Source organism: Vicugna pacos, chromosome 4 (genome assembly GCF_048564905.1).
Source record: "Vicugna pacos chromosome 4, VicPac4, whole genome shotgun sequence".
NCBI classification, from domain to species: domain Eukaryota; kingdom Metazoa; phylum Chordata; class Mammalia; order Artiodactyla; family Camelidae; genus Vicugna; species Vicugna pacos.
In genome coordinates, this window is record NC_132990.1 from 79,744,796 (window position 1) to 79,755,609 (window position 10,814).

A 10,814-nucleotide genomic window follows, 5' to 3' on the forward strand; every position below is an offset into this window, starting at 1 on the left:
CGTGCGGACCAAGGAGAGGAGCAGGGGGCAGCGAGGCTTCCGCCACCCTGCGGAGAGGGCCTCAACTCCACCGACACGCCCGCCCCGGCGCCGCCGCCCCTTGGCCCCTGAGCCCTGTGCGTCCCTGCTGTGAACGGCCCCGCACCCCTCCACGGCTGGGACACCCCGCAAAGTGCGCCGCGCAGGCCTCGAGAAGGCGCACGGCGGGGACCGGGTCTGCGCGCTCGCCCACGGGGCACGGCGCCGCCTGCCTTTCCCGGCCCTCGGGCCGGCCCTCCCTCCTCCGCTGCCCGGCCCCCGCCCGCGCCCAGAGCCTACGGCCCCGCCCGCGCGGGTCCCCGAGGCACTGCGGCGGTTACCAGGACGCTGGCCCCGCGCAGCCAATAGCGCCAGCCTGTCGGCGTGCCCTCCGAAACCAGCCAATGAAAGGACAAATCAATCATTTGAAACACCCAATGGACAGAGCACCGCAAAGCGAGGGGGGGATTTTGATTGGGAGAGCAAAGGCCGCGGCTGCCCAATCAAGAGCGAAAGGCTTCGGAAGGGCGGGCGTTAGGCGGTTCGATTGACAGGGGTGGAGCCAGTCAAACGAGGCCGCTTACCAGCCTCACTCTGGCAGCCCAATACGAGGGTGGCGGGGGCGGGCCCGGTGGGTATATAAGCACCGGCGGTGCGTCGGTTGTAGCACTCTGCGCGCCAGCTCGTAGGCCCTCGCCTCCGACTTTCTGCCTCCGCCGCCACCCACGCCGCCGCCGCCGCCATGAGGGAGATCGTGCACCTGCAGGCAGGCCAGTGCGGTAACCAGATCGGCGCCAAGGTGAGCGGGGCTGTCGGGGCCCGCGGGGTCCTCCGGGCGGGGCAGGTGGGCGGGCGGGCGGCGGGAAAGATGGCGGCAGTGAGCGGGCGGCGCCCCCGCATTGCGGCCCCGCACCGAGCCGCGGCTCGGGTCGGCGCGGGGGCGGCGGCGCGGGCCCGCGGGGATGGCCGGGCGGTGGCGGGGGAGGGGAGGGCCGCGCCGTCCGGGGCGGGGCCGGCTCCGGGCACCTCCGGTGTGACTCAGCCCCGGCCCCGGCCCGCCCGCGTCTCCCGCAGTTTTGGGAGGTGATCAGCGACGAGCATGGCATCGATCCTACCGGCACCTACCATGGGGACAGCGATCTGCAGCTGGAGCGGATCAACGTGTACTACAACGAGGCCACCGGTGAGACCCCCGCCCCTTCGCGCCCCCTGCCGCCCCGCGGCCCTCCCCTCGCTGACTGACGCTCTCCCGCTCTCCAGGTGGCAAGTACGTGCCCCGAGCTGTGCTCGTGGATCTGGAGCCCGGCACCATGGACTCTGTGCGCTCGGGGCCCTTCGGGCAGATCTTCAGGCCAGACAACTTCGTCTTCGGTGAGCCGCGGATGGGGCTGGGTGGCGGCTTGATAGGACGGCTCAAAGGTCAAGGGGTGCCAAGGTCACCACTTTAAGGACCGCAGAGCCGAGGTCCTGATCCACTCTGTCCGTGTCCCCCCCCCCCCCGCAGCAGCTAGGCTCCAGGACGCTCTCCTCCCTTCTCGGGTCACTCAATCCCCTCTCCTAAAGCGGCTTTAGGGGGAAGGCCCAGCTGTCCGCACACAGGGGAGGAGCAGACAGATGTAATCTTCCTGCAGTGAAGGCCGAGTTGGAGCCGGTGGCAGGTCATCTGCTCTTGGGAATGGGCCGAGGCTTCCCAGGGGAGCCACTGGGCTGATGGTTCAGCTGTTTTAGCTTGACTGCTTGTTTTTTAGTGGGGTAGGATGCTGCCTTAACAGTTTGGGGGCCCGTGTGTTCTACTTGCAGGGTGAGTTCTGTGTGTCATCTCACCTTGCGTTATTTGGCCTTTTTGGCACGGGTGACCACATGCCCGGCCAAGGAGTGACCAGCTGCCCTCTTTTGCAGGTCAGAGTGGTGCCGGGAACAACTGGGCTAAGGGGCACTACACAGAAGGGGCGGAGCTTGTTGACTCCGTGCTGGATGTTGTGAGGAAGGAGGCGGAGAGCTGTGACTGCCTGCAGGGCTTCCAGCTGACCCACTCCCTGGGTGGGGGGACTGGGTCCGGGATGGGGACCCTCCTCATCAGCAAGATCCGAGAGGAGTACCCCGACCGCATCATGAACACCTTCAGCGTGGTGCCCTCACCCAAGGTGTCAGACACCGTGGTGGAGCCCTACAACGCCACCCTGTCAGTCCACCAACTTGTAGAAAACACAGATGAGACCTATTGCATAGATAACGAGGCACTGTATGACATCTGCTTCCGCACCTTGAAGCTGACTACGCCTACCTACGGTGACCTCAACCACCTGGTGTCAGCCACCATGAGTGGGGTCACCACCTGCCTGCGCTTCCCGGGCCAGCTCAATGCTGACCTGCGAAAGCTGGCTGTCAACATGGTCCCTTTCCCCCGCCTGCATTTCTTCATGCCCGGCTTCGCCCCGCTGACCAGCCGGGGTAGCCAGCAGTACCGGGCACTGACAGTGCCTGAGCTCACCCAGCAGATGTTCGATGCCAAGAACATGATGGCTGCCTGCGACCCACGCCACGGCCGCTACCTGACCGTGGCCGCCGTCTTCCGGGGCCGCATGTCCATGAAGGAGGTGGACGAGCAGATGCTGAACGTGCAGAACAAGAACAGCAGCTACTTTGTGGAGTGGATCCCCAACAACGTGAAGACAGCCGTGTGCGACATCCCGCCTCGGGGGCTCAAGATGTCCGCCACCTTCATTGGCAACAGCACAGCCATCCAGGAGCTGTTCAAGCGCATCTCCGAGCAGTTCACGGCCATGTTCCGGCGCAAGGCCTTCCTGCACTGGTACACGGGCGAGGGCATGGACGAGATGGAGTTCACCGAGGCCGAGAGCAACATGAACGACCTGGTGTCTGAGTACCAGCAGTACCAGGACGCCACGGCCGAGGAGGAGGGCGAGTTTGAGGAGGAGGCAGAGGAGGAGGTGGCCTAAAGCTGTCTGGTAGCCGGTAAAGCGTGGAAGCCGTGTGAACTCTTTATTCACTCACAACCTGTTCTCTGATAGCCTTGTCTCCTTGTGTGTGTATTTGTTCTTCCTGTCTTGACATCACATGCTGTACAGACACCACCATTAAAGCGTTTTCATAGTGTCTGGCGTTGCCTCTCCAGCTCCTTCTGATAGGCCCTGCGGGTGCTGTTGCCAAATGTCAGCGCGTAGTTGTCCTGCATGGCTGTGGGGGGTGGGGCCGCAGCTGAGCCAGGCCACAGTGTGCTCAGGGGAGCGTGCAGGTGGCTGCTAGAGGGCTTAGCACAGCCTGCGAACATGCAGGTGCCTTGGGATTTGGAGCTGCCCCACACACCTGCCTCCTGATGGCGGGCCCAGCCTGTGCACGGTAAACCTGGGGGGTCCCCACGGTCTGGAGGTGGCTGACCTCTGTCTAGGACTCAGTGTCAGGAGTAGTCCTACCCCAAGGGGACACTGTGGTCACCTCGCTGGCCATGGACCTGGGGTGCAGCATAGGTAAGGGGGCCCAGCCACCACCCCTCCCCCAAGTGGCCATCACCATGACCTTGTCTGGGTGGTGGGTGAGAAGCCCACTGTACTCACATGGAATGAACCCCATGTAGAAAGGTATGAGGCCTTTGCTGCTATAGACCGTGGTGCTGGGCCAGTGCATTCTGGGCAGCCTCTCCCCCAGGGCGCAGATGGGATTTCTGAACAGGAACTGGGGAAAGAGGCATGCGCTGCTGTGTGCTGCCTTCCCCCAGCTGGTAACCAGTGAGTAGTGTTCTGGTGGGTGTAAGGAGTTGGGCCTGGTCAGAAGGATGGGGAGGACAGTCTCTTTGGGCCTGGCAGAGCCACCCTTCCAGGGGATTCCTCTGGAAAGCCTCCTGAGCTCTGTCTCTGTTCCTGCCCGCTCAGAGGCATGGAGACTGCCATGCAAGCTGGGCTGAACCCTGGGGAGCAGGCCCAGGGATGATGTCCACAAGCCTACCTGGTTCTTGTCGAATTCGTCCATAGCCTGTGTGACTCCATCACGGTAATTCATCCCCGTCACCCAGGCAAACTGCGGGACGAAGCCAGCATATCCTGGGGGAGGAGGTGTTCAGGGTTCCACCCTGATGCCCGTCTTCCCCTGGGCACACGCACCTGCTTCCAGGGGTGTCAGGGAGCTCTGCCTGGACCCCTTTCCCTTCCCGAACGTTGCTGACTGAGGGAATGGGCCGCAGCAGCTCCCCTGGGGAGCTGGAAGGGCCTCCCAGCAGCCCTCCTCACTTGTTCTCCTGGTCCTGCCTGGGCCCCTGGCACCCACCTGATATGGCCTTGCGTTGGATCAGATTGGGGTGGTCCAGCTGGGGCAGCCTGTGGAACCTGCCCACGTCCAGTGTCTCCTGGTGGGCTGGGGGTGGATACTCGTCCCTCCTGCAGTGGTAGAGCTGGAATAGGGAGGGGCAGGTCACCGCCCCAGCCCCACCTAGGCCTGGCTAGGGTGAGGCTCCATCTCAGTGCACCTCCCAATTACCTGGTACTGCCCGGGCGCCTCATGGGCAGGAGTGGTGCTCTTCCAGCCCTCTTCCCCCAGTGCTAGCCGCAGGCCTGGGTGTCCAAAGTCTCTGGAGTCCCCCTTCCTGCCCGGCGGGCACGGCGGGTAGGGCGGGTAAGGCATGATGCCTGCAGGCAGTGGGACTTGCCTGGATACATTCTCTACCCCCAGTGACCCCTGGGCATCCACTTCATGGGGTGAGAACTGGCCCAGGATCTCAAAGTTCTTGTAGGGCTTCAGACCTGTACGGACAGGTTCGCCGTGAGCGAGTGGGCAGGAGGGCGGCCCGAGAGGGGCAGGGCCCGGGTGCAGGCGGCTTACTGGTGTAGTGGGGGACATAGGGCTCGATCAGTTCACGGCAGGGCATCCAAGGCGGCTTGGACTTGCTGAAGTCCTCGATGAACTTGGGCTTGGCTGTGGGGGACAGCACGGAGCAGGGGCTCTTTCGCACACTGGGGTCCGTGAGCAGCTGTGCCGTGGTGCGCCCGTAGGTATTCCCCACCTGGTAGCGCAGCTGCGGATAGAAGCCTGCGTAGCTGTGGAGGGAGAAGGGGAGCAGGGCCCCTGGGAGCAGGTCCCTGGATCCAGTGTGCTGGCCAGAGCAAGATACTTGACCTCACCTGCAGAATGGGGGTCACAGTAGCACTTGCCTCCTGGGGCTCCTGAGGCTTGAACAGCAGCACATGCTGAGCATCAGGAATGGGCCTGGCCCCCAGGAGGGGAGCCCAGCTGTCATCACCACTACTGGGGCGCCATCTCCCCAGCACCCAGCCATCTTCCAACAACGAGGGGCTTAAAGATGAGAGGATGGGCTGTTCTGCCCGCTCAAAGCATTGTAGGGATGGTGATAGGGTCTGAGTCTGGGGCTGAGGCTCATGGGGCTGACTGTACACATGCTGGTCCCACCAGGGAGGCCTAGAGGGCATTTGGCCCAGAGGCAGAGGCTGGTGGGAGGGCTGCTGGTGGAAGTTGAGTATCATTAAGTATCAGGGCTAAGCCCGAGGGGTGGCCAGTGAGGGTGGGGGACTGTGTGACACCCATGGGGTGTGAATTGTTTTCTTTTTAAAAACGATTCAAGTGAATGCAGGTCTGTCAGTTTGTGAGACAAGCAAGGCTGAGATGTGAAAGTAAGAGGCTCTTCGGTGTCACCTCCCCCAGAAGTTGGGCCCAGTTTCTTCCTGGCCTTTTCCTTTCACATGGATCTGGGTGTGTGCCAGGGCGGGCACATGATGTGGGCCAGGCCCATGTTGGATGTGAGGGACACCTAGTGACGCAGCCTGGCACCTGTGCCGTCAGTTTACTGGGCGCTCATCTTGTCTTTAAAATGCAGGGCCCTCCACGACGCCAGAGCCCATCATTGACAGCCAGACTCCTGCTGTCGGGCTGTCCCCAGTTTCTGCTCTTGACGGACAGCCTGGCTCCCTGGTATGGGCAGGAGAGGAGGCCTGGGCCCTTCACTCCTGCTCCAGGCCCTGGCCTCGGCCTCACCCCAACTCACCGGCCTCCCAGGTCCACAGGCCGGTTCCTGCTCAAGGTCCCCACCTTCTGGTCTCAGCTCCCCGGAGACCAGCTCTGGGGCTCCCCTCACAGCCGGCCTTGAGCCTTCAGGCCCCAGCCCTGCTGCCCTATCCTTGGCGACCCAGCCTTGCTCCAGCGTTCTGGGGCTTACCCCGGGATATAGTGAGGTTCTGGCGAGAAGAGATTGTGTTTCTGCATGGCTGTCATCTTGCCTCAGCTCTGCCTTGGCTGGCTCCAGCCCCTCTCCTGCCCGGGCCTGTGCGGCTGGCTCCTCCCAGAGAGGAGTCCCCGTTGCCTGGCAACCATTGTGAAGAGGCCCCGCATTGTTGGGCAGCACCTGAGCCAGGCCCCTTCCTAAACCCTGTGAGCACTCCCATTTCACGGCTGGGACACTGAGGCCCAGACAGGGCACAGGTTGGGGACATGGCACACTGAGGACCTACAGCTTGGAAAATTAGAACTGTAGTTGTGTCTGAGTCGGCCCTGCAAGGAAGCCAGGGGCAGGGCTGGGCCTGGAGCTCTGGACTCTTACTACCCATGGAAGGGCAAGAGCCGACTGGAAAACAGCCCTCCTCCTACCCTAAGCCCCTCCTCAGATGAGAGAACCTGGAAGCTTGGAAGGCACTGTCACAAGTCTCAGCAGTGAGGTTCCTGAGCTGAAGAGCTGCCGGGACTCTGTCCTGGAGGTCTTTCCCCTGGAGCTGGGCTCTATTTTCCATTTTAAACAAACTCTCGATTTTTCTTTCCATCTTCCTTCCTTCCTCCTTCCCTGCCTCCCTCCCTCTTTCTTTCTTTCTCCTTTTTTTTTTTTGTATAGGGAGGACCATAAAAACGAAGAAAAATGTCATAAAGGAAAAGATCAGCAGGTTCAAGTACACGTCAAAACACAGCTTAAAGCACCCTGCACGGCAGATGATGGCCTGGGCAAAAAGTCTGCAACAAATGTTATGTGCAGATATGATATCAGTAGAAACAACCTTATAAAACAAACACATGAAAAATTAACACCCCAACAGGAAAATGCACACGTAGCGTGAAAGTCTTAAGGAAGGGCCCCGTCAGCGAACATACGGACAGAAGGCTGAGCCTCAGTCAAATGAACACTGATGAGGTGTGGATGTGGGCGATTTCTGACGCTCCGCGCCAGCGTGAAAACCACCTGTAATTTGGGACTCGGGTCAAGCGCATCCAAGACCACACGTGCTTTGATCCACTGCTTCCACTCAATGTGTCCAGCCGAGGAGATGATCCACGTTTAGCTGGAGACGGACGTGCGTGTCATCTAGGGAGAAATCCAGCTACTCATGTCCAGTGACAGGCTGGGAGCCCCTCACCCTGATAAAATGTGTGTTTCCTCAAGCAAGTCTCTATCAGTCTGTCCATCCTGAGGCCAGACAGGTTCAGTGTGGATGCAAGGGTCTGGAGGAGAGACAGGGGTGCGAAGGATGAGACGTTCTTGGCCGGGCCCTGCCTGGGAGGGTCTGGCCAAGGCCGGGGCTGGGGCTGGTAGGCTGGTCAGTTCTGGAGGGCACCACAAGGGCCCCGGTGCGCAGGTGGACTCTCACTCGCTCAGCCTCATTATTCCTTTGCATTTCAGCCTGAGCAGCCCCAACTGTTGATGATGCCTCCCAGCCTCTGTGCCCCTGAGAAGACAGGCCGCCACACCTCAGCCATGCCTGGGCTGCCTCTGGGGTCAGCTCAGTCCACTCAGACCCACCCTCTGTTGGTTTGCTTTTTCCAGGGCTGGGTTTCCAGCGGGGGCTCCTCCTCCTCTGGGGAGTCTCCAGGGACTGCTCCACCAACCCCTCTCCCACTTTCCGCTGGCCTTGCATGGCTAGGCATCCCACAGCACCTGCTGCCTTCTCCACCCCCTGCCAGGGCCTCAGTCCTCCCAGAAGCCCTATGAGAGTGGACCCCAGCCCCCGAGGAGACCCAGTCCAGGAATGGGGAAGGGCGAGGACAAGAATGGGGGAGGGGAAGAAAGGAGGCCAAGCCAGGGGTCACAGGGTCATGTTGGGGAGCCTCTGGCAAGGCTTATCCCAGGGCAACCCACCTGGGAGGTCAGGGGAGGGGCCCCGCCAGGGCTGGACAATGCTGCTCCCCCAGGCAACAGGGGGTTGGCAGGACCAGCCAATGAGGTCACAGAGCCATGTGACATTTCTGGGGAAGGGAGCCAGAGACCCTGACAATGAATTTTGACCAGAAGTCTGTGAAATTCTTGGCAAATTTTTACATCAATGGAGGCAAACACTGGACCCATGGCCCCCTGAGGCAGAAGCCCCTTGAGCCTTCCCCGTAACTTCCCAGGGTGCTTGGTGGGCTGGGGGGTCAGCCCGAATAGGGTGGCCATCAGGCTGGGTGGATGGTGGCTAGCTGTCTCTCTTGCAGACCCAATGCTGCTGTGCTCTTGTCGGGCCTGGAGCAGGAGCCAGGGGCCACCTTGGATGAGATGCGTCCCCTAGGGATACAGGAATTCCCGGCAGGCCTCAGGATGCAAATAGGCCCCCTCCAGGATCCCATCTGCACCCAGAGCCTGAGGGAGCTGTGTGAGTGAGGGTTCCTGCTCCCCCAACCCCCCAACCCCCGACTGGTCTGGGGAGGCAGGCAAGGGTAGGCAGGGCTGGGGGGCTGCTCCCTAGGAGGACCCAGGCACAGAGCTTGCTTCCTGCCAGTGCTGGAGCGACGCCCCCCCATCATGATTGACCTGGACGTCCCTGGCCCCACCAAGTACCAGGTGCCAGATGCTTCAATCCGAGAGTCCTCCCCACACCCCCATTTCAGCATCGGCCGCAAGCACCCTACTCACGGTGCGTGTCCACTCCAGGCGCCCTCCCCCACACCCCGCCCTGACCCCTCGCCCAGGGGGTGGCACCCCTGCCACCAGCCTCCCCTAGTGATGCCGTCCCCTCTGCAGAAGGCGGCGGCCGCAGGGCGTGGCAGACGGTGTGGTTCCAGAGCGAAAGCCCCTTCACGCTGAAAGCCGACTTTAACCGAGAGGAAAAGGTTGGGGGCTGGCCTGGCAGGTCCTAGGGCGGCAGGGGCAGGTCCTCTGAGGGCGGGCCTGCAGCAACTTTTCCCTGCAGTGGCCATCGCCCGCTGACTACCAGCAGCCCAGCCTGCACGCCTGCCGGGCCTCCAGCTTTGGGGGCCGCCCTGCCTCAAGGACACCCAAGGCCCGAGCCCACCTGAGGATGCTGCCCCAGCCCCCGCTTCAGGCCCTTCTGCCAGCCCCGGCTGGCAAGACCGGCCCCAGCCCCAACACCTATGACATCCTGTCCGGGTGCCGCCTGAAGAGTCCATGCCCGCCCACCTTCTCCATGAGCCGTTCACCGCTGCTTGCCTCCTGGGTCAGCTCCTGTAAGGAGGCAGGGGGCTGGGGTTCGATGGGGTCGGGCTGGGCCCTGGGGAGGCGGGGACCCGTGGCACGGCAGGCTCCCACTGTCGCTCTCTGCAGCGTGCACCCCCGGCCCGGCTGCCTACCATGTGGAGGACTACTACAACTCACGCTTCCCCTCAGTGCCTGGAGTGCTCATCCAAGGCGTGCGAAGACCCAAGCGCCATGACACTGGCCCCTTCTGCGCCATATAGAGCTGCCACCCCAGTGATCACGAGACCCCTGCCTCCCTGGGGGCCTGATCAGGCCTTCCTCTGGAACTCAGTGTCCACAGCCTGGCCTTCTGACCCTCTGGGTATCCCCAACCCGCCTTCTGACCAGTTGACCCTTCTGTGGGCTGTGGTTGCAGAGGGCCCAGGCTGAAGCCCCCCACCTGCCCACCCCCTTGCTATGTAGGGATGCTGTTTGTTCTTCTGAATCACGCTATATCTTGGCCACTGTCCCTTGCCCAGTGAGCTGTCCTGCTACTGACCTATCATGTCTGGCTTTCCTTGGCCAGGGGTCTCCCTTAACTTCCCCTTCAGTGCCCTCTCTCTAGGGTGGCTGGGGTGGCAACCTGAGACTTCCTGGTCTGGGACAGGGTGGGAGGGGCCTTATGGGCAGTGTAGGACATTCTTACCTAGCCGTGCCACCCATGGGAGAGGACTAGCTGCCAATCTACCCAACAGTCATGCTGCTTGCTGATTCGAGGAACTGACCGTTGGGGTGGAGATGGGGGGGCGGGTGGACAGACTCCCTGAGTTGTCACCTTGAGGTCAACCTGCCCAGCCACCAGGTAGGGCCCAGAGGACCAGCTCATTAGGGCCTGGCCCCTCTTCTCCCAGCACTTGCCCAAAGACCCTGTGACTCATCCAGGGCCATACAGGCCAAGCTGCAGGCAGTTGACTCCCCAGGACTTTACCCACTGGGGCCTTGCCCCTGCCCACAGCAGCAGCCTTATCACCATTGACCTGCCCTCCCACCCAGGGGCTGGCCCCAAGACTGCCTCCATGCAGGGGCCTCCCCTGTAGCTTGTGGTGGCTCCTATCACCGCATCAAATTCTCCAGGCGTCCTCCCTGTGCTACCCCAGCCCCGGGCCAGGCCCCCTCCTCTGTCTCCTCTGCCAGAGCTCAACCCCTTCAAAAAGGATTGCAAGAGCTTTTCCCATGGTGTTGGCATCATCCCTTTCTGCAGGGAAGCCAGGGACAAGGGAGTCTAAGTGCCGTGCACCTGTGACCTCCTCTGGGGCTGAGCCAGCTGGGGGTTGAGTCCCAGCACGCCCAGGAATCAGAGCAGTGGGACTGCAGACTATTGTCACTGGGCCCTGAGCTGACCAGCTTGGCCAGCGGGCAACAGAGACAGAGCTGTGGTAGCTCTGGCCTTAGGAGTTTG

General features: G+C 62.0%; 3 protein-coding genes across 5 annotated transcripts; 2 read left to right on the forward strand and 1 right to left on the reverse strand.

The window, feature by feature from the left end:
• The first annotated feature begins 574 nt into the window (after positions 1-574).
• TUBB4B (tubulin beta 4B class IVb) lies at positions 575-3,137 on the forward strand. The gene is made up of 4 exons (XM_072960575.1): positions 575-817; positions 1,093-1,201; positions 1,279-1,389; positions 1,918-3,137. The coding sequence occupies exons 1-4, from the start codon at positions 761-763 to the stop codon at positions 2,976-2,978; spliced, it is 1,338 nt and encodes a 445-aa protein (XP_072816676.1). The 5' UTR covers positions 575-760; the 3' UTR covers positions 2,979-3,137.
• Positions 3,007-6,326, reverse strand: CIMIP2A (ciliary microtubule inner protein 2A). The gene is made up of 7 exons (XM_006218240.3): positions 6,200-6,326; positions 4,852-5,066; positions 4,510-4,772; positions 4,300-4,423; positions 3,982-4,076; positions 3,594-3,711; positions 3,007-3,216 (listed from the first exon to the last, which is right to left on the reverse strand). The coding sequence occupies exons 1-7, from the start codon at positions 6,253-6,255 to the stop codon at positions 3,128-3,130; spliced, it is 960 nt and encodes a 319-aa protein (XP_006218302.1). The 5' UTR covers positions 6,256-6,326; the 3' UTR covers positions 3,007-3,127.
• Positions 6,327-6,371: 45 nt separating this feature from the next.
• STPG3 (sperm-tail PG-rich repeat containing 3) lies at positions 6,372-9,722 on the forward strand. 3 transcript variants are annotated; one of them, XM_072960577.1, is made up of 7 exons: positions 6,372-7,393; positions 7,646-7,740; positions 8,437-8,594; positions 8,721-8,855; positions 8,963-9,051; positions 9,132-9,405; positions 9,503-9,722. In XM_072960577.1, the coding sequence occupies exons 2-7, from the start codon at positions 7,667-7,669 to the stop codon at positions 9,634-9,636; spliced, it is 864 nt and encodes a 287-aa protein (XP_072816678.1). In that variant the 5' UTR covers positions 6,372-7,393; positions 7,646-7,666; the 3' UTR covers positions 9,637-9,722. The 3 variants fall into 3 exon arrangements, with proteins under 3 accessions (XP_072816678.1, XP_031532924.2, XP_072816679.1); XM_031677064.2 differs by lacking the exons at positions 6,372-7,393; positions 7,646-7,740 and adding an exon at positions 8,121-8,343; XM_072960578.1 differs by lacking the exons at positions 6,372-7,393; positions 7,646-7,740 and adding an exon at positions 8,206-8,291.
• The last annotated feature ends 1,092 nt before the right edge of the window (positions 9,723-10,814 follow it).